The sequence below is a fragment of the Poecile atricapillus genome, chromosome W, assembly GCF_030490865.1.
Source record: "Poecile atricapillus isolate bPoeAtr1 chromosome W, bPoeAtr1.hap1, whole genome shotgun sequence".
NCBI lineage: Eukaryota > Metazoa > Chordata > Aves > Passeriformes > Paridae > Poecile > Poecile atricapillus.
Genome location: NC_081288.1, coordinates 12,257,476 through 12,280,107, shown reverse-complemented (window position 1 = coordinate 12,280,107; position 22,632 = coordinate 12,257,476). Strand labels below are relative to the sequence as shown.

Here is a 22,632-nt window from a genome sequence, read left to right as displayed (position 1 = left end):
GTCTGCATCTCTCAAGTAATTTACTTAGTTCTCACGATTGTAGAGTTGAGAACTAACTCCTTTGAGCTTGCTTCCCAATATATCTGTGTCAGATAGGAGTAATGTAATTTTACTTGTTAGAGGATTATAAGAAACACAGATTTATGAGACTGTTTACAGGAAGTGCAGGAGAAGGGAATTTGGAACTGGTTCTTTCTAATGAGAATTAGCTTTTAAATTTTGCAGGGAGGGAACCGGAGAATTTTTCATCATCCGGTTTGGGCCTATACCTGAATACTCTGTAAAATTTTTTTTGTATTAGTGGAACAGCTCTTTCTGAACTGACTGCAAGGGTTAGTCAGTTTCTGTAACTGGGCAAAATGAAATTGGTCTAGATATCCTTGTAGCCAGTAAGTCAGTCCTTCAGGTGGTGAAAAACTGTCTTGTAGTTACATCTTCCCTGGGCTCTGTATTTGTGTAGATGGCAACAGCTGCATCAGTTACTCGATAGCCATGAATCTTGTTAGGTTCTTATGGGGATTTTAAAGAACATAAATAATCAGCTTTTGCCACCTACTTGAAGCTTACATCACTTCACTTAAGCTATTTAGTGCTGTTGAGACAAATGTTCATGTTTTGAACTTGTTATTTTTCCTTTGTGCTGGGCGAGTGTAAGTTTTTATTGCTGTGCTGAAACCCTAAAGCTCACAGTTGACATTTAAAAGGAACAATGCTTAGTGCATTGATTTTACTGTCTTGCATCTGAGGCAGCTTCTTAGTATAGATGAAGTAAAATGCTGCACAGTACCAAACAATTCCTCTGCTGCAAAACAAGATGGACTATTTTAAATCCATATTTGACAAGTCCTTGTCTGATGTGTTTGCAGGGGATCTCAAGATGATTCCACTCTTTCCAAAGAAACCTGCTGTAAAATAATTTTTTTCGTTGTTTGACCTCTTATCCTTTTATTCTGATGTTTAGTGGACAAGCCAAACAACTTATCCTTTTCATTCGGTTTTCTCTGTATTTGAAGACTGCTTAACAGCCCCCTTTTTCCCCTCTCCCTAGATAATTTGACTATTTCAGTCTGTGATTGCATGTTATACCCTTACTAGTCTTAGTGTTCTCCCCCTATGTTCAATTCAGTCATCCATATTTTTTTCTTAATATACAGTACTAAAAATCGACAGTGTCTGCCTGGTGTATTGATGTGAAAGACTATGAGAAGATTGCTGCAAGTGCCTAGCCCATTATTGCTCCTGTATCTATTTCTTCCTTTTTCAGAGCAGTTTGTGATCTGCTGTAGCAGCAGCTCCTGCTGATTGAGTCACTCCCCTGTTCAGGTTTACGCAGTTCATTAAATATGTATGTGAGTGTAGTTCTTGCTTTTGTTTAAACTGAATTATATCCTTTGCATTCAGATCCCCTCTCCATTTTCAAGATCTTGTAAATTTTGAGCCTTTCTTGTAATGGACTTCCAGTGTTGTGATACCTGTGGGTTTTATGAGGATACACTGCATTCAAAGGAGGTATCCTTGTTGCCTGCCTCAAAATTAGATAGTTATGTGAGCACAGACAAAACTGCCCACAGTTTGCTCTTACTAGACCATGTTTCTGTAGCAGCTTTTAAAATTGAAATGTCAAATGTCAAGATATCTACTGGTCCTCTGAACAAGCCTATCCAGTCATGGAAACAAAGGTTAGTTTGACTTGATTGTTTCAGTTGTTTTTTTTTTTTTTAATGTGACCATGTTTATTAGTTCTTACTATCTTATTTTCAAGGCAATTGATAGTTGTATCCAGCTAGGTATTTTTTTCTGTAAACTGGAGTTGTGCTAAATAGTCTCTAGCTCCTCTGTCTTCTCTTGACACCTGTTTCTTTAAGATGGTATGTAACTGCCTTCCAGATTTGAAGAGCTTGTTTTGTGGTTTTGAGTTAGAATCATGGAGTGGTTTGTGTTGGGAGGGACCCCAAAGACCATCTAGTTCCAACCACCTGCTATGGGCAGGGACAGGACACCTTCCACTAGATCAGGCTGCTCAGAGCTCCATCCAGACTATCCTTGAACTTCCAAGGATGCGTCATCCATAGCTTTTCTGGACAACCTGTTCCACTGTCTCACCACCCTCACAGCAAAGAAATTCTTTGTAATTGCTAAACTTGCCCTCTTAAAATTTGAAGCCATTCCACCTTGTTCTGTCACTACGTGCCATTATACATTGTCCCTCTCCAGTTCTCTTGTAGTTCCTTTCAGGTACTTGAAGGTTGCTCTAAGGTCTCTCCAGAGCCTCTTCCCCAGGCTGAACAACTCCAATCTGTCTGTGAGGAGTCTGTCCTCATAGGAGAGGTGCTTCAGCCCTCTCATCATCTTCATGGCCTTCTTCTGGAATTGCTCCAGCAGGCTGATGCTCTTCCTGTGCTGGGACCCCAGATCTGGATGCAGCACTGCAGGTGGGGTCTCAGCAGAGCAAAGGGGCAGAATCCCCTCTCTTTCCCTGCTGCCCACATTCCTTTTGGTGCAGCCCAGGATACCTTTGGCTTTCTCGGCTGCAACTGCACATCGCTGGTCATGTCCAGCCTCTCATCTAGCAGCACCTCCCCAGTCTTTCTCCCCAGAGCTACTCTTGGTTGATTCTCTGTGCTGTATTTGTGCTTGGGATTGCCCCAACCCACATGCAGGACCTTGCACTTGGCATTGTTGAACTTTGAGGTTCACAAGGCCCATCTTTGAAGCCTCTGGATGGCATCCCTTCCTTCCGTTGCTGTCAGCTTCCCCCCAGAACTTGGAGTTCTCATTGATTTATTAAAGCTTTGTCTTGTTTTACCTTTCTGCCTTTGCGCTATAGGTGTGAGAGGATGCACATCATTCAACCTGTTTAGGAACTTTAGGAAAAGTCACTCTAGCTGTACAGTTTGCAATTAAACAAATGGTCAGAGCCAATCTGGCACCTGCTGCTGCTAAAAGAAAATGTCCTCATTCCTTATTTCTTCCCAGTTGCATGTTCTTGTGCCAAGATGTGGTGCTTCTTGAACTGGTGAGTTCATTTTGTTCCATTAATCCAGCAGAACTACCTAACTACTCTTGAGGGATTGGTTTTATTACTGAGTTGTCAAATTACATTGTTTGAATGTGTCAGAGGTAGTTCAAGGATGACCACAGGTCTACACAATCAGCCCCATTCCATAACAACAGGCAATTGCATTTTCAAAGAAATAATTTTTCTTGCTTTTGTTCTCAGTCTGGAATAAATTTGTGTTGTCATGTTAGCTGTGACAGACACTGAATAGTCGAATATTAATGAATAAGTATTTCAGGGGAAGACCTGTGATAGTAATGATAGTTTGTTTGTGGTCTGACTTTGTGTGAGGGGTTGTCCTCACTTTTTCAGGTTCTGCACACAGAGCTTAATTTTGTTTTTGTGTTGGTTATGTTTTTTTCTCTGAGGACTGTTTTTCCAGACTTTCTTGGTTTTAAAGGTAAAAAATTGAAGTAAATTTAAACCTTGAAATTCTAGCAGGAAAATTATAAAGTTTCAGTTAAGAAAAGAACCTCCTCCACCTAAACCCCACAACAACCCACACCCTACTGTATTAAAAATAGGAATTACTTGCCTCAGTTTACATTTTTTAAATTCCTCTCTTGAAATGCTTGGTTTCTGTGCATTGTTCGTTCCACTTTGTAACTTATTCGAACACAAAATCTTTAACATGTAGTGTCTAAAACGTTTCCATATGTAGGATGATAATGCTCAAATATATTTTTGGTATTTATATATATGTATGTATTTTTGCATTTAGTCTTCAGATTCTTGTCAGACACCCAGACATTTCTGTCAAAACATTTGCAATTGCATTAAAAAATCAGTTGAGGCCATGCGAGTCACAGAAGCAGATAATTTTCAAGTGTTACTAAAGGTGGATTCAGTGGTGGTTTTACTGTCATAATTTTTCATTACTGTGATGCAGGAGAATGACAGAGTCTCCTTTTGTGTGTTTTTAGGTGACATACTTCAAGTGTAAGCTACATGAGAAGAAAGAAGTTAGGATGTCATATTTATTATTTTATGTGTTTCTCTTTTACCTGTCCATGGTATTATACTGCATGTACTTTGTGATTTCTGTGTATTCATTCTTAACCACATGCTAGAAGAACAGCATGTCCTTGATTTCTCCTTTTATTATGGATTTAAATCGTTCCAGTTTAGAGCAAGTCTGCAAAATTCTGAAAACTTAGTCACACTGTAAGCTGTGAAATAACATTTGGGAAGGTTATTTTATAGAAGGTGTGTATGTATATATATTATACTTCATATATAAAGTACTTCATTAGTGGTCAGTGCATAATTTAATATAAAATTTGCTAAGTACTGGTTCTAGTACATTAATATTTTTGTGAGTTTGGAAATACAGAGGAATCTATTTATTTTCCTATAAACAAACCAGGCAAAGGATACTGACACTAAAAAGAAGGGAAAATGTTTCTGTTATCTAATATGCCATAGGTTATATTTATTTGATTGTTGTCTTTATTAGGATTAATTTTGTGTTTGTTATTGGTCAAACATTAATGGGAGGTTTTGGTGTTTTCACACTATTGCTTAGTGGCAGTCTAAATTGGGAGTGAGTGAAAATTAGCTCCTCACTAAGAATGACCGTACCTTTTCATACATGCTTGTCTAAGTCTTTAGCCCAATCTAAGGTAATGCAGTTCAAGCATTAACCTCTTCTCTAAGACTAGAGTTTAGGATGCTACAACCTAGCTCATGGAAGAGATGAGGCAGGAGTTGCTTTTGCTTGCCCACAGCTGCTTCATCTTTCTGGCCAGGCATTAGTATTTATGGCCTATTTATTTATTTATTTATTTCTGAAATAGAGATTTATTTTTTTTTCTAGGTAATTCCTGGATTAAATTCAGATCAGTTCCCTAGGCTTGTTCCCTGTCTATCCTCAGAGGACCTAATGCTGTCAGGAAAGAAGGGAAAAGAGAGAGCAAATCTTCCCCTTTGATCACCACCATAAATTAATTTCCTGTTTATACTGGGTCTACATGTATTAATTTTCTTCGTGGACTGTATTTTGGGTTTGTGACTAAAACTGTTGGTAACACACTTGTGTTTTGGCTGTTGCAGAGCATGGCTGGCATAGTGTCAAGGCTTCCAGGGACCCCCATGGAGAGTAGGCTGGGGTGGGCAAGAAGGTGGGAGGGGACATGGTTGAGACATCTGGTCCCAACTGACTGCACGGATATTCTGTGCTGTATAAAATGCTGCTCAGCAAAATTCTTGAGGGGGCTGATGGGTTGGCTGGAAGGTGCCTATTACTTGGGACTGCTGGGCATCAGTCTGCTTGTGGGAGTTGGTGAGTGGTGGAAAACACCACTTGGTGGTTTTTCTTCCTCATTTTCCTCTTCTCTGAATAAACTGTGTTTATCTGGACCCATACATTTCTTTGCTTTTCCTGTTCTCTCCCACGTCTCACCATTGTGGGAGGTGAGTGAGCAGGGGGTGTAAGATGAGTATCTGCTTCCTGAGGTTAAGCCACTACAGAGTTCATAATCACTCAAACATTTCATTCTGTATTTGCAATGATGTGATTCTGAGTATGGTCCCACAAGAAACCACTCATTGTTTCTTACTGATATTATTTAAGAATTCCTTTTGGTATTTCTTCTGCTAAGATGAATCTTGAGAAGCAATTCTACTGCCTTGTGATCAAAGGAAGGGTGGTTGACTGGGAGAGCTGGGGATGAAAGGGGTTAAACAATGCTTGAAAAAGTTCATTTTTTAGTTTTAACTTACAGTGGCATGGTCTTTTTTTTTGGGAACAAATGCAAAATTTCTTAATTGAGTCTTCTTAATGCAAGCATTATGCTGCAGCTAAATACTTTGCTGGCTTTATGTTTCATTACCAACACATAGTGGTATATAAGCCAAATGGGTGGGTTGATCCAGCTGGAAGCTTCACAGCTTTTCCAAGCTTTAAGTTAGTATTTTCAGGAGAATTTTTAGAGTTTTCACTTGGAGTACTTTGACAACCAGTTTATCATAGTTGTTATAAATTCACTCGAGAGAGTGTTTAAGTTTAATAAAGGGAAATTTTATTAATTATAGCAAGCAAGCAATAAGCAAAAGGGAGACCGGTCGACCCCTTAAATTCTGTGCACAGAGTCCGGACGAAGACGCGGGTCGTGGGACGCTTTTAATTTTTTTTTTAATTTTGCTTATTGCTTGCTTGCTATAATTAATAAAATTTCCCTTTATTAAACTTAAACACTCTCTCGAGTGAATTTATAACAATAGTCTATATGAATCATAAAATGATTTGGGATGAAAAAGACCTTTAAGACCTTTGTAAGACTCCAGCTGTTAACCCAGTCTTGTCAAATCTGTCACTAAACCATGTCCTTAAATTCCACATCTACCTGACTTTTAATTGCCTCCAGAGATGGTCAACATTTCCCTGGGCAGCTTATTCCAGTGCTTGAGAACTGGTGAAGAAATGTTTTTAATACCTAATCTAAACCTCCTTTGGCACAACTTCAGGCCATTTTCTCTTACCACTTGTTAGTTGGGAGAGTGGTAGTGGGTAGCATAAGGAAGTGTGGAAAAAGGCAGAACCTCTTTAATCAGGGATTTAGATGAAAACAGCATCTCAGTATCCTGGACTGGAGTGGTGGAATACTAAGCTCTTTATGTCAGTGGAAGAAACATGCTTTTGCATGTTAGGCTTTTTAATAAAATGTCATAGGTTTGTGGGTGTCTGTAGCTTCAGAAGGTGGTTTTAGGGTTCTTCCTAGCTTATTGCTGTAGTTGCACAAGCTCCTGATGTTTTGTGCCTGTGCAGATATAACTGAGGACTGAGCTGATGCAGATTCAGCAGAAATGAATGTTTTGTGATATTTTATCACGAAATCACCAGCTGTCTCTGCAAAAAAAAAAAAAAAAAAGCCCTGCAGGAATGTATGATTAAGGATATGAGGAATAAGGGAATATTACTGGACTGTTCTTTTCAGTGTGTCTGTGATGGCTTGCTGTAACATTAGCCAAGACATCTTGTGAAATCCTACTTTAGCCATAAATGTGTTTGCTGGGAGGAATGAGAGATGACTGGGATGATCAGAAAAGTGTTCAGTTCTGTATTTCTGGAAAGAGCTGGTTACAGTGGTTTCTCAGAAAGGCACAGTGTTGTTCCATGTTTTATTTTCAGGAACTGCTGTTAATTCTCCACTGCCATAACTACTAGAAATGTTGATGGTCCATTTGGGTGAGGACCATAGCTAAGTAGTATTTCATTAACTGTTTTCCTTGCACTTTTATACTTCTCTTGCTTTGGATGCAAAATGTCTACAGGGGCCATACAGGAGCTTTACTTGGTGTGTGTGGTAATCCATCTTCTCTTTCCTCTGTTCACTTTGTATTTCATCTCATAATGTCACTGTGTCTTTCAGCCTCTTAAATAGGAAATTAGAAGCTTAAAGTGGACATGATCCTCATCAGTCTCATGCCTGAGTATTTTGGTGATCTAACACAACAGATCAGATTATTGAAAAAACCTTAAAACAATATGTGTTTCTGTTCAAATTTCACAGTAGAAGATTTCTCATGAGAGGTGAATGTTGCAGCCATTAAAGTCTGAAGGGAGCACAAGATGTGCTAGCACAGCAAAAATGAAGGAGTGACGATCATTGTCTTGCTTTTTGTACAAACTCTTTGAGCCTTGTGTTCACTGTTGTAATTTGCTTCAGTTAATGTGCTTGCAAAGAGGCGGTCCTGGAAAGGATGAGTAGCAGAGGAAATGTTTAGAGTTAAATTACTTGTAACTCAGAGTTCTGCCCGTTGCAAGAAAAAAAGGTAGAAATTCAGCTAGACTTGAGTAATCCAGGTAAGAATCCTTACTGACTAATTACTGAGCATAACATGCATTGATTTTTAACTTTTTTTTTTTAATTAATTAAATTATTTGGTTTTTTTTTTTTTTTAGATTTACTGGTTTGGAATGTTACCTTCTTGAAAGGCAATAAATAGTTACTCCAGTTTACCGTCAGGTGTTACAATAAAAACCAAATTGTCGTGGAAGTTTAATAAGATCTTCTGTCTTTGAGTTTGTAGTAATTGACTTCATAATAATCTTATACACTGGAGACTGAAGGGCTAAAAAAAAGTATTTTTATCTCAGAAAGCATAAGCATAGGGATTACGGGTGCTCATTGAATGTCAGTTTTGCACAGTAGAGGACTCGGTATGACTTCTCTTGTCATATTCTACTTGTAGGTAAAAAGAACATACTCTCATGGTACGTATAGAGCTGGCCCAATGAGACAGATCAGCCTGGTTGGAGCAGTTGATGAGGAAGTGGGGGATTACTTCCCTGAATTCCTTGATATGTTGGAAGAATCACCCTTCTTAAAAGTAAGGACAGAAGGGAATGGGCTGGGAGAAGGGGGACAACATGCTGTGTAGTGCTGTTACAATAATAAAGTGAGAGTATGTGACACTTGTTTAGTTAATTGAGTGTTCTAATAAATGCTTTCATTGGGATAGGTAAAGGCTGCTTTTAACAAGTTTTTTAAAGTAACTCACTTAACAATTGTGGCTTGTATTTTCCATTAGTGTACACTGCCATGGGGAACACTTTCTAGCTTAAAATTAGAGAGTCGTAAAGACAGTGATGATGGTCCCATTATGTGGGTACGCCCAGGAGAACAGATGATCCCTGTGGCTGACATGCCAAAGTCACCTTTCAAAAGGAAGAGGTAAGTTGAATTATTTTACTTGGTAAATGTCTGGTCAGCATTTTTTTCTTTACAAATTCATTTTATCCCAAACTTTTTACTGTTTGATATTATATGTTAATATAAATTACTGTAAATCTTCATCTCCAAAACTACCTTTTTGTTGTTTTGTTATGTAAGAATCTGGAGTTTTTTGATTTAATTTTTACTGTCTGGCCAAGTAAGGTGCTGGTCCTTTTTGGAGCATTAGTAGAAATTTAAGGTGAAAATTTCAGGAAAATGTGTACACACATGCAATTACTGATATGTGCCATGAGACTGGAATTGATACCCCTGTTGTTATATGTGAGTGGATATGTTATGACCTCTGGGGACAAGGGCTTTTTGCTCACCTGGTAGGTAACAACTCAAACATTAAATGAAATCTTGAAGCTTTGCTGTGGTATTGCGTATAAGAACCAGGTGACGAGTAGGGACAGCCTCTGCAGAACTTGAATATTGTATGTCATAAGGAATTGTCATGGGAGTTCTTTGCAAAATGTGAACACAAAAAGTGAGCATATGAGAAGTGGAAGCTGGGGTAGGTGCCTCAGGAGGAGTATAAAGACACTGTCCAACCATGAAGGGGATGCAACTAAAGCCAAAGACCATCTGGAGTTGAATTTGGCAAGGAATGTGAAGGGCAGCAGGGATTTCCACAGGCATCTGGACAGTAGAAGAAAGACTAGGAAAATGGAAGTCATTTGCTGAATGGGGCAAAGGGCCTGGGTACAAAGGGCACAGAAAAGGCTGAGATACTGCTTTCTTTGCCCTTGTCTTTTCTAGTGAGATTTACTTTCAGGAATGCTCTGTCTTGGAGACAGGAAGAGTGTCTGGAGCAAGGGCTGCTTGCCTTCAGTGGAGGAAAATCAGATTAAGAAACTTACTAGACATGCAGATTAGACGGACACAAGCCTGTGGGACCTGCTGGGATGGGTGACATCCCACAAGTGCAGTGAGAGCCGGCCAGTATCATTGCAAGGCCACTGTCTTTGAAAGGTCATGGCAATTGGCAAAGCCTCCTGAGGACCGGAAGAAAGCAAATTCTTTTGCTTTCCTCTAAATGGATTCATTTAGAAGGGTAAGAAGCAGAACTTGGGGACCTGCAGGCTGGTCAATCTCATCTTCATCCTGGAAAAGTTGCCATTTCAAGCATGAGTAGCACAGCAGATTGAGGAGGAGGATTGTTCCCTCTGCTCATCACCAGGGAGACACATCTGCAGTATCCTGCCCTGTTCTGGTCTCACCAGGCTAAGACATACATGGCTATATTGGAGTGTGTCTGGTGACCTGGGAGAACTGGGATTTACACTTGAGAAATGGGGATCATATCAATGTGTTTAAGAACTTCACAAAAGGCTGTAGAAAGGACTTATTGCAGCAGTGCCCAGTGACATGAACAGAGAGAATGGACACAAACTGAATTACAAGAAAATCCATTTAAAATAGGGAAAAAAAGTTTATTTTTTTGCATAGATGAGTAGTCCTATTGTCTATGTTGGAAAATAGATAATTCAGAGAAATTTCTGTATCGCTGTTACTGTTTTTCTTATGCAGAACTACCAATGAAATAAAAAACTTGCAGTACCTACCTCGAACCAGTGAACCCCGTGAAATGCTATTTGAAGACCGGACCCGAGCCCATGCGGATCACATAGGACAAGGTTTTGAACGACAGACCACAGCTGCTGTGGGAGTGTTGAAAGCTGTGCACTGTGGGGAGTGGTAGGTGTTGATCAGCTTCACCTAGGTGCCTGAAAAATGTTTGCCTGAATTGCCATTTATAATTGGAAGGGAGTACAGAATAGATTAATCTAGGATTAAAGATTCAATGAAGACTTCATAGGTCCTGGCTGAGCATTAGATGTTTGTCTGCCCTCTTTAGATTGCATGTGGCTTTGCTGTGTGGTTGAAACCAGAAAGGTACCTTGCAGTGACAGTTCAATAGCTATATTGAGTTGCTGTTACTGAGGTCATGTTAGATGTAAAAACACCTCACACTTCATTTTGCTTAAAGTGATGCATAAAGAGTGAGATGTTGGTGCAGCAAAGTTGCACATGGAGACCTTCTGGCAGTTCTTTGTGCTGTCTGGAGATGATCAGAATTCTTATGCTTCTGTTTCTCAAGTCACGGCTGTTATAACCCTGGTTTATTTACGGAAGCTCACCTAGGAAGAATCGTGTTGGAAGTTGTGTGATATTTTTTGGTGTCTGTCTTTGGAATTCCTGTGTGAGATTCAGGAAATGAAATGTGCCTCATTTGAAGCTTGTTTACATGTTAACCAAATAAAAAGCCCATAACAATATGGGCTTCCTGGTCCAGATATAAGAGGCATTTTCCAGCATCTTCAGACTGTGGAGAATGACCTTAGTTTTGGAGGTTACCTTTGCATATGTAAACGCTCTAAATACACTCTTCTCTTTGTGTCTGTCTAGAAATTAGAAGAGTGAATTCCCTTTGGGTAAAGTGATGTGAATTTGTTCACATTCATCATGATGTGAATTTGTTTCAGTGCATGAGTTCAATGACATAGAAAGTAGTATAATTGTCATTGGGGAAGAACTGGATTGTTCAGATGATAATGTATTTGTCTCTTGGGCTCTGAGGTTTTCAGTTTCCTTCCTCTTCAGGTTGATGACAGTGGGAGCCTTCGACTACCTGCTTGCTCTGACTGTTGTGTGGTGAATTAAGACTGAGCACTAGTAGCAGGGCAAAAGCTGAGCTAACTGTGCAGATCTAAGTATTTTAAATTACACTTTGCACATTTGAGAGAGGGACTTGTCAAGGAAGTAAAGAAACCAAACAGAACCCTGCTCCCCGAACTTGGATGTTTGTGCAGATTAAGAAGTTGAATTGATAGTAATTTGTGTGTCTGGGAACTTTCCATTCTCATCCTATAGCTTTATAGCATACTTGCAAGTCCTTCAGTTTGGGAAATAAAAGAAAAAATATCAGCATTTCATTTCAGTGTAAAGACTGAAAATGTATCTTTTAATTCAAAATAAAAAAATTGTTATTCATGTATGGAGAGGAGTAAATTATACAACACAAGCAACACAATAAAAGTTACATATTTCATGCTTGATTTGGCCTAAATTATAATTCGTGCTTTGCCTTTCCCCTTTCGTGTATTTTTGAAAAGCCACTTCAGTGTACTTACATAATGAGAATTAATTACAGCTTATGATAATGAAGCATCATTGATTCAGGTAGCACATTAAAATTATTTTAGATATTAGTTTTGCCATAATTTGCAGTTTGTGGATGGATTTATTTTCAGGGAGGCAACATGAATGGAAGTTTTGAAAAATCTAGTTTTTGTTTTTGTTCATTTTTGTTTTGTTTCTTTTATCTGCTGGAGTAGTTGAACAGACCTGAGAAGCTGGAGATATTCTGGGGTGATTAAGGCACTATGGCAGTAAAAATGCACATGTTCTAAGGATGAGATAATATATATAAAAATAATGCTTTCTGTGAGGAGAAAATAAAACAATTCCTGGCCTGCCTGAACTAAATCCATAAAAATGGATTGAGTGTGCAAAAGAAACTTTACAAGTTGTTGTAGATTTAAAGAAAGTAGGATTTATTTTCTAGTTGATAGGGATGAATATCAATGCTAGGTGGGATAAATGGTGTCTTTCAGAACAGACAGGAACAGAACTCTTGGAAAGCAAAAAGCATGTCGTGGTGCTAGAGGGCAGACATGGAAGCTAAGTATAGTATTTTGAAAAAGAAAACAAAGATTTTTCTTTTCCCAAGTGTTACAGGATCTTGATTTGAGGTATTTTGTAAAATTACTGTATTATGATCTTATTTTTATTGCTTTGAATATTTACAATTTACATACTGCTAGCAAACGTCTTAAGGATTGAACTAAAATCTGATAAATGCAGGTGTTATCATGCTGATTACTTAGAGCCATTTCCATATGTGATACCAAGTGTGCTTTAGAACTTAGGAAGTGCCAGTGAAATTTTAAATTATGGAAATTTAAGATTTTTATGTGGGAAGCTTGGGTGGGTTTTTACAAGGACAGCAAAAGGCAATTCTTAGCATTGTTGTTGGCAAAATGAAAGCTCTGCTTCAGCAAACAGCTTTCATGTTTGTGTTCTAGAGACTGAAGTTGTGCTTTTCTGTATCATCATAGGAATTTGTTATATATTGCCAGTCTTTACGCATTAGGCCAGAAATATTGATGGTAAAACCTCTAGTTTTGGATCTGTTTTGAAAAGTTACGGCAGCAGGAATCCAATCCTTTTGAAGAATGAGCTTAAAGGGAAAAAATACTGCCAAAACCAGTTCTAGCAGTTCTCTAGTAGAGTCTTAAATAGGTTTTGCTGAAGTTATCTTACGTTTTGTTTTCATTTAATGTCATTTTGGACATTAACTGAACTTCTGTGCTACAGTTTTGCTTGGGGGTAGGTACATGATACCTAAATTAAAGGTTTTGCAAAATATTATCTCAAAGTTGTGCTAAAGATAAAATCTGCAAATACAGAATTTAAAATTATCTGATGGTATTTTTTCTCAGTTGTTTGCAAACGGAATGTTGTGTTCTGTGACAAAATTGCAGCACAGAGCTGGTGGTCCATCCTTTTGGATTTATATGGGTTGACAATAGGAATGACAGTGCATAAACCAGAATAGGCACTGCTGGGAAAGTACATTCATTTGGATTTAAGTTCTCTAAGTGTGTGAAATATTCTCTCAATTGATTTTAAGTCTGAACTTCATTTACAAATTTGGGACTCCAAATGCAAATTCATATTTTCAAAAAAAACCCCACCTGCATTATAAAAGGTAGATTAATATAGGTAATAATTCCACTGATGAAGTGTTTCTGAAGCTTTTCTCTTTCAGTGTTTAAGTCTGCTTTGGGAATATATAGATCAAAATACAGACAGATTTTAATCTTTGCAAAACTGAAAGTAAAATACGTGGTCTGAAAATTCTCCCTATCATATTTTTGGTAGTTGATCTGGGTTTTTTTTTTTCTCCTGAAAATAGCCTCAGACTGGTTATTTTTTGCTTTGAGGTCATGACCTAAATAAAATAAATGTCTCCTATGTTTAAAAAGCCTGAATGAACTGTACATCTTTGCCTGCTTCCTAGAACAGTAATAACAGGACATATATATATAGATCTTTATATAAAAATAGGTGATAATCTTGCTTTTAAAAAAGAGCTCTTGAACATCTATTAGATTCTGAAATGTTTCAGCTCTGCTGCATCAGCTGCTCCCCAGGCTCCCCATGTCTGATTTGTACCCCGTTTTTGGAGGGGTGGAAGTGGAGTGAGGGATGTAGGGAGGGCTGGCAGAGGCAGGCAGACAGCCCTGGATCACGGTTCTGATCCCTGCTTCCGCTCCCTGCTCCCGATGGGCAGCGCCTGGACACGCAGCCTGTGCCCAGTGTGGGCTGAGGAGGAGCCCCGGGGACCCCAGAGGAGGAAGGAAAGAAATCTTTAAACAGGTTCTTTCTGGCTGAGAAACTGTCCTTGCAAAACCACTTCAATGTGAGCTTTATCCCTTATGAATGAAATCTTCATATCATCACGTTTAAAGAAAAAAAAGTCCTTTTAAAATGCAAACATCCCTCAAAAGCAAGTATGTGCAGCTATTTTTTACATGTTTTCAATGAGGAACAGAGTTTGGCCTTTAGATCAGAAAGTTACAAGGATTGTAGCTGCTTTTTCCTTTTGTGAGCTCGTTCTAGATAATTTCTCCGGAAGAACTGTATAAATGGTGTGCATTTCTTTGAGAGAGATGCTTTGGAACTAGAAATGTTTCTCCTAACCATTTGAATATGGAGACAAAGCCTAATTCAGAGTTTGCTCTTGTGTAGTTCTCTAGTGAGCATAAATAGGGATGTATTTTTAAGGAATGTTTTGTGGAGGATGCTAGTATTAGCTGATTATTGGCATTGTGGTAGCTTAATGTAGGTTCAGCTTTTACTCCTAACTCTGAGCAAGGTGTTTGAGGCTGAGATGCTGAGCAGTGCTGTAGTGCTCCCAGTCAGGCTGCTGCGTGCTCAGGTACCTGATGGGTGCATCAAGTTTGAGTGCTGACAGAGTAAGCCCAGTGTCTGGGACAGCTGTCTTTCAGCATCTAGGCAGCTAAGAGGCCAGTTAACTATAGAAATGAAAGATAGTATGGTTAGTTGGCCTTTTATTGCTGCCTTTACTTCCACTAATAAAGAAATTGTAGTTAATTTGTTTAACCAGTTTAATGAGGTGTTTTAGAATTAACTGTTTTGATCAACTTTTCTTCTTAAATATAGTAGATTTGTTGAGGTTTTTTCAGTTAAAAACTTCACTTTTTCCTTGCTAGCAGACTTTTTGTTTGTTTCTTTAGCATGGTAGTTTCAGCCTCTGACTGTGCACGTCTTACTCTTCTGTAGGTCTGAGCAGCCTCGTATAACCAAAGATGTAATTTGTTTTCATGCTGAGGACTTCTTGGAGGTAGTTCAGCGAATGCAGTTAGATTTGCATGAGCCTCCACTCTCACAGGTGAGCACACTAAGAACTGATGATCAGTGTCCTCTGAGTACTAAGGCAGAGTTTTCACCTTTCCCCCACCTTTTCTCTACAGTGTGTCCAGTGGGTTGATGATGCAAAACTTAATCAGCTGCGAAGGGAAGGCATTCGATATGCCAGAATCCAGTTATTCGATAATGACATTTATTTCATCCCGAGGAATGTTGTGCACCAGTTCAAAACAGTTTCAGCTGTGTGTAGTTTGGCTTGGCACATCCGGCTCAAGCTCTATCATTCAGAGGAAGAACTCTCTCAAAACACAAGTACTGTTGAAGCAGAGACCTCTGCAGACCCCAAGTCTTCGGTTGTTGGACTTCAGACTGACAGAATTTGTACCATGAGCAAGGATACCTCTGAAGACACCAAATTTCCAGATGCTCTGCAGACCAAGTACCTGCAGCAGGAATTTTTGCCGATAAAACATGAACCTCTTGCGTCTCTCCGAGTAAAAGAAGAGCCCATGAATGTTGATATTGCTGAAAAGACAGTGACACCTAATGACGTCAGGGGACAGAATGTTCAGGCTAGGCTGGATCACACTGAGTTGACATCACTAAAGTTGGAAATGGATTCTAAATTTGAACCTGGCAACAAGGACTTACAAGGCAAGTTGTGCTCTGGAGGTCACGTACATCCAGATGATACAAGACAACCTAGCTCATCATATCCAAAATTGCATGGACAAAGAGAGGATGATTTTTTGTGCTAAATTTGTATATATGGTTTTAAATCCCTTTTTAAACTTAACGATGTAAAGATCATAAATTGTGAGGCAAGTTTGTGACTTGTCTTCGCATCTGTTACAGAAAATAGTTATGTAGCTTTGTAACATTCCTCAGTGCCTGTCCATAACTGTGAAGTATCAAAGCACTTAGGGCCAGATGCACTGTAAACACTGCAGGTTTAACATAAAGAAGTCTTTAAATAATTTTGAGTTGTAGGTTTTAGAGTAGAGCTGACATTTAACATATATATTTTTTGTAAGATGAGCCAGAATTCTTTTTGACAATTCCAGGCTTTTCCATAGAGCTTATTTATACCAATTTTTTCATTTTAAATGTGTCAGCACTGTAGTGTAAATATCTTTTTTAAGAATCTTTTTAGTGTGATTTATACTGAAATGTGAGCCGCTTAATAAAGGTTCATAATAACAGATTGGTTTTATTTTTGGGTCTGCAAAAAATAATTCAGTTCAACTGCCTCTCTTAGTGGTTATGTTCTACCTGCCACTAATGCATAGGATGCCCTTATGCCTTGAGGGTGAAGATCTGTAGCAAACTGAGGTAGAGTTGAGACATCTTTGTAAATGCAGATTAATCAGAAGGCAGAATCAGTTCTCCCTTCACATGATTCCTTACGGGTGTTTGTTCCAGGCACTCCCCAAACTCCTGCTGTCAGATATTCATGTGGAACAGGGAGACGCACTGTCTGTTTGGAGGGCAGTTGGACAGACATGCAGTGGGCTCCAGGAGCGCTATCAGTACCTGCCTGCATCTCTCTAGATGAGCTGGTGCAAGGGAGCAAACTCCTTTCTGGGCTTTGCCTCTTGGCCCTGCTCAGGGCCCAGTTCACACAGTTCCATTTCACTTAAAAAAAAACAACAAAAAAAACAACCAACCAAAAAAAAACAACAAACCCACAAAAAAAGCCAAAAAAGCAACCACTCCCTCAAATCTGTTACCTGACTACAAATAAAAGAATACTTAAGTGGTTACTTACCAAGCTAAAAAGGCCTCAGCTTTGGCAGTGACCTGTAATTGAGAGACATACCTGGATTTGAATTGCTCCCTGTGCTGATAGTGCCAGGCAATAAAGAGGCTTGCCAGTATGCGCAGTTGGAAGGTTCCTCATGAGTCACAGTTGGGAAGCAAGAGGTGTTTCATTAAGAAAATAACAGCAGTGTCCAAGTTCACTGTTCTCTTTCCTCATCTATGGAACACTTGGATTCTTTTGTGTTCTGAGGGAAGAGAATTTCAAGGCTGATATGGTAACTGTCATTTAACTTATTTATTCGCTGTGTAGTGTACTCCTTTGTAGTTCAAACACAGCCGAATGATACATCTCTCTCGGGTAGCTGCACACAGCAGTAAACTGCCCTACAGCCTGTCCTTCAGCTAAATATGTAAAACTTCAGATCCAAGGCCTATTATTTCCAAAGCCCTCCGTATCCCTGATTTTTGTTAGGATTTTTCTGTATAACATTTTTGAAAGTTTTACATCCTTAAGTACACAGTTCATAAACTTTGATGCACTTAGTGGTCACTTTGGCTTCATTTGTAGCAATAGAACAATGTGATTTTCAGGCAATGTCCAGTTCAACTACCTGAGGTCCTTCTGTTGTAAATGTTTTTTTCATTACAGGTTGTTAAAATTTAAAATGTTACTGCATACTCACAGGTGGCACTGAAATCAGCTATTTATTAGATGAGTGCCCTGATTGGTTTAATCCAAAATAGGTCTGTCAAGGAATTATTAATTAAATCAGTATTTGAATTGCTAAACATTTCTCCTACATAGCCATAATTATGTATTAGAGAAGCAATAGAAATGTGAGTCTCTTGGATGTGGCTAATATGTCCTTAAGTCTTACTACTGTTTTCTTTTATGCTGGCTAAGAGATTACTACCAGTTTTTCAGCCTCAGGGATCTTGCTTTCCCCTTTGCTATGAGCAAATGGTTCATGTGTGATGTGGTAAGTTATTGCTCTAGCAGATTCTGATCTGAAAAAATTAATTTGTTCATGTAAGAATTTGATCCTTCCTTCTAGCAGGAATGTGGTCTCAGCTCCCTTTATTGTGTTCTGGAAATAATGCTTCCACCTGTAATCTGGTTTCATGAGCATCCATATACTTGGCCTTTCATTCCTGTTCTCTCTGCTGCCCATGGGACAACAGCAACAGAGCAGAGCTGCAGGTTGTAGTTTGCACCAAGCACACAGCTCTGCAGGTGGGATACATGAGGGCTCCACCTTTAGCAAAATCAACCTTGCCAGATACTGCTCTTTAATATAAAACACAAAACTAACTCCCAAAACTATTTAGTTGACTCAGAATAGCAATTTTACCAGTGTGCTGATCATGCATGTGCCGACCATTCATTCGGGTTCAAGTAATTTTTGGTAACCTGTTAGATTTTAGTGCAGTGTGGACATACATCCCCCAGGACAGTTGCCAACTTTCTTCAGCATAGGCCCTGTCCAGACAGAAATAATAAATCATTGAAAATGGATTAGCAAATACAACTTTACACTTATTAGTAGAACTTTGTTTTCTTTTGGAGACCTGCTCAGTGGTCTTGGCTGATGTGGTCTTGAACTTCTGCTCAGGTATCTTAGTCCTGAGAGTTTGCTTCTGAGGTGCCACATCTTCAACTCATTTTTTCTTACTGCTTTCAGAATTTTAAGAGATTTTTTGAAGTGGCAGTTTTTTTGCAGTTTTTGTCTTTTGCTTTTTTGAGACAGTCTACATTCTCACTTTAGGCAGAATTCCTTGCAGACATAATTTGAACCATATTGGGATTATCAATGGCTACCAGATCTCCCTTTCTATTTTACATTTTCTGTAGTCTGGGCTGACTGGTTGCATTACTGTTTACTTTTTACTTTCTTTTTAAGGAAGATACTTAAAAGAAGTGTTGTCCTCTCCCTGTGGTAATGTTCATTTTAATGAGGTTGTCCTTTGAGAGGGGAGTACTTTTTCTGAGAATTTCACCTCCCAAATTGTTCATTAATCTAGCAAAGGCTTTGCTTCAGTCCTGTGCTATAGCCTTTATTCCTGCTGCATACAACTTCATCTTCAGACTTCTGCTTCAGCAATAAATCTTTCATGTGTTCTGCTGTACTGAAATTAGTCCTTGCTTATTACTTTTCCCCTTTCTCTGGATTTTGGTGATACATAAATCTTTGTTATTTTGGCTGAAATCTCCAATGTTTTCGTTGTCTCTCTTGGCCCTTGTTCTTGTGCAGATTGGAGAGAGCTGCCCCAGGCCATTGGTGCTGTTCCTATCTCCCTGCACATGCAGTGGTGTTCCAGATAATAACATGATGTGCAGAAAATTAGATGTTTTCCTAGATTCTGATACATATTTTTGGGTAGCAAAGAATTGCATTGTTACAGTTGCTAAAAAAGCTTTCAAGGGAGTAGCTACTTTTCTTTTAATATTACTGAATCTTTTGCATTTCACTGGCGACTGACTTCATGTGTTACATACAAGTGTTATTCAGTGTTGTGTCACCCCCAGCCCTCCAAATACCTGAAAATTGACTCTGAAAGAACATTTTCATTACAGGTACTGCTGGCATGCAGATTTTCCCTTCCTTGTTACTATAGTGAATATTTCATTACTACTTTAACTGAAATATTAATTCTATCTAGTATTAGAAATAAAGTATTATTTTAGAGGGTGATTTAATTCTTCATGTGTGAAATAATTCCTTGGCGATAAATAAAGTTGATTTTTAAGTGGATATACATGTGCACAGTAAATAAGTTGGAATTGCAAAAGATGTAGGAAATGGAAATCTGAAATAATAGAGTACTGTGAAAGAGACCCAAATATTACAGATTTGGAAAATTGAGTAAGTCTTCCAAGAAACACAAGACTGGTGTTCATTTGTCAAAATGACTGTTTTCTAATATCTGCATGTGGATAAGATGCTGACTTGACCAAAATAAATCCATGATTTTTCCTTGTTCATTGGCAGAATGAACTGTTGTAAGATAGTACACTGCCACGTGACCCTGCTAGGCTGAAAGCTGTACTGATTCTGATCAAGAGATCAAAGAGCTCCTCAAGCTTCTCCAGTGTCGTTTTATTTATTTTCTTGTAGTGGTCAGGTATGTAGAGAGCCTTGTGTTTAGGCAGTGCCTGTACCTTACCAGGATGTATCCAAGCTGGAAATGGGAAGGACAAATTTTCACTGCTTTGTGCTTTGCTGTGAATGACTGTCAAGAATGTTTGATTTGATTATGATTCACTGTGTTCAGCTGATATTTTATTACTTTCATAAACAGATAAAATGCACTTTAAAATTGTATAGAAGTTACTGATCTTTTGTGCAGATCCCACTGAATTTGCAGCATATGTGGGAATATTTGGGGAACTTATTCCCATCAGTCACTCATTTAATTTTCCTTAAAAAAAGTGATTTTGTGTTCTGTTCAGAAGCAGTGATTAACTTCACAATATTTAGGTTGCTGTTTCTGTTAGAATCATCAGGGATACTGACATTGCAAATTTAGTGTATTATATTCTAACCACTGTTTTTCTCTGTGCTTTGATGCTGATATGATCTCTGCTTTGAAGCCGTGCTGTACTTGAGTGCCAGCTAAACATTGATCTTCTCTTGTTCTGGTCATGCTGATAGATGAGCCTACTGATGAGGGCGTTAGTCCTAAATAGTCCTTTAATATTTGGTGTACAGTTATCTGATACAAGCATTGATTAAAACCACAGTTTAAACTTCTATTCTATCAAGTTTGATTTTTCAATAGCTATTTTGATACTATATTTTATCATTTAATTTGCCATCGCCTGGAATGACGGTGCCATGTTGGCTGCAGCTCAGGCCTGTGTTCTAAGGACTGTGCTTTTTATGGGAGCTTTTTTATCTGGTTGTGTTGAGACAAAGTGGGGCTGTTAGCAGAGAAAAGCGGTTCCTGGTGTCTGGAGATGAAAATTGTGAGATTTAGACCTGTGTGTGGGAGAGTGGTAACCTAAGTCAAGGCTACTAAATCATTATCCTTAGCATGCAAGAGTAACACTCCGGTACTTGCCAATGTGATCTGAAGCAACTGAGAGTTTTAGTTAATCACAGAAATGGAATTTTTAAACTAAAAACATCTTTGTGGTGATTTTTTCATGAACTTGAGAAGGAACACTGAGATAAAAATTAAGGTGGATGAACTAAGCTTACATTCTCATTGCTTTCCTGTTTCTTGCTCTTATGCTGTTGTTCTGACTGTAGGGAGACTTCTCTTATATTTGTCTGCTTGGGATGTTGGTTTTGTTAGGAAAGGCAGATCAGAGGGAGTGATGTCACTGAGTTGCAGATTTTCCTGTTCTTTATCCTGCTTCAGTACAAGTCCAAGAAGAAAATGCAGAATTTATATTGAACAGTACTCTAGTGGTCCATCTGCAGAGATTCCTTGAGTTGCCTTAGTTCCCAAAGCCTGATGCTTTTCAGCAGCAAGTTGATGCCAGGCCCATTCATGTCTACAAGGCTCATATGGGAGATGAACTCCCTCAAAACCTTAAAAAACAGTCAAGTTACAGTGCAGAGGTGCAAATGTTCTTTTCACAACTCAGCATGGTTATTTTTATTGCAATGCTAATTAAAAAGCATGATGTGTTACATGATAGTGCTAAGTTTTCCATGCCAATTCAAACAACTTATTTCTGAGGATACAATTATTCAGGAGCTTTATTACTGAAAAACATGTTATTTTTTCCCAGAATTATATTGATGTCAAAATATGGAACACCTGATGTTAAAATTCTGTGGGTTTGGGAGTCTCATAGTTTTCAATTCCACTTTGTGTCACCCAACTTTTACACTGTGGAATTGTGAAAATTTTCATGAGGTTAGACAAACATTTTGCTTCTGTACTATGATGAAGATGTGTCAGAAAATAATACTGATAATAAATCTCTCAAATGACTGTGTACCCCTGTCCTGTGCTAGTTCAGGCTTTAATATTGCCCTCTGTGCCTGGCAGTGCATTTTGTGTGTCTGCACATGTTCTCAGAGCATTCAGGTTAAACTTCATTATAGGTGAGGATGTACATGTCACATAACTGCATTTTTCACATATAAAAAGAACACAAAACTGGATACTGTTCTAAAATGGTGACAAATCACAAAAACCAGTATGCATTGGCAATTGAAAAATTTCATGACCTTTCACACACATGCATTTTTTCTGAAATCTGACAAAAGGAAATACTTGCCTGCAATGCATGCTGAAGTGTTCAAACTTCGATACATGATGGAGAGAAATCATGTGAAATCTATCTCTCCATGTCCAATATATATCATCAGTACAGAGAAATACTTCCAGTTGATTTCAACAAGCTTTTGAATTGCAGTTTAAAACAAAGCTTCTGAAGGCCAAATTCTCTCCTTTGTCCCCCATCAGCTGCCACAAAGAGCTAACATCCTTGTGATTTTTTATCACAAATCAGTGTGAGCCATCTCAGCGTGGAGCTCTCCTTTTCCCTGTCACCTTCATCAAATTTCCTTTTCTCCCATTTTATCCTGTTACTGAAGATCAATTGGGCAGTTGGTAAATTTAGGAAAATGTATGAGGAGCATTGCTTCCATTTCCAAGCTGTGATCAGCACCTTTG

At 38.6% G+C, this 22,632-nt stretch overlaps 1 protein-coding gene across 2 annotated transcripts in view; it reads left to right on the top strand.

Annotated features, from left to right (window-relative positions):
• Positions 1–16,869, top strand: part of LOC131591518 (lysine-specific demethylase RSBN1L-like) — a 41,388-nt gene extending 24,519 nt beyond the window's left edge. For both annotated transcript variants that reach the window (XM_058862312.1, XM_058862311.1), the window contains 5 exons: positions 8,252–8,389; positions 8,591–8,733; positions 10,309–10,476; positions 15,151–15,259; positions 15,342–16,869. In XM_058862312.1, coding sequence (XP_058718295.1) covers positions 8,252–8,389; positions 8,591–8,733; positions 10,309–10,476; positions 15,151–15,259; positions 15,342–15,995 — 1,212 coding nt within the window. In that variant the 3' untranslated portion in view covers positions 15,996–16,869. The remainder of the gene's footprint in view (positions 1–8,251; positions 8,390–8,590; positions 8,734–10,308; positions 10,477–15,150; positions 15,260–15,341) is intronic.
• Positions 16,870–22,632: the final 5,763 nt, after the last annotated feature.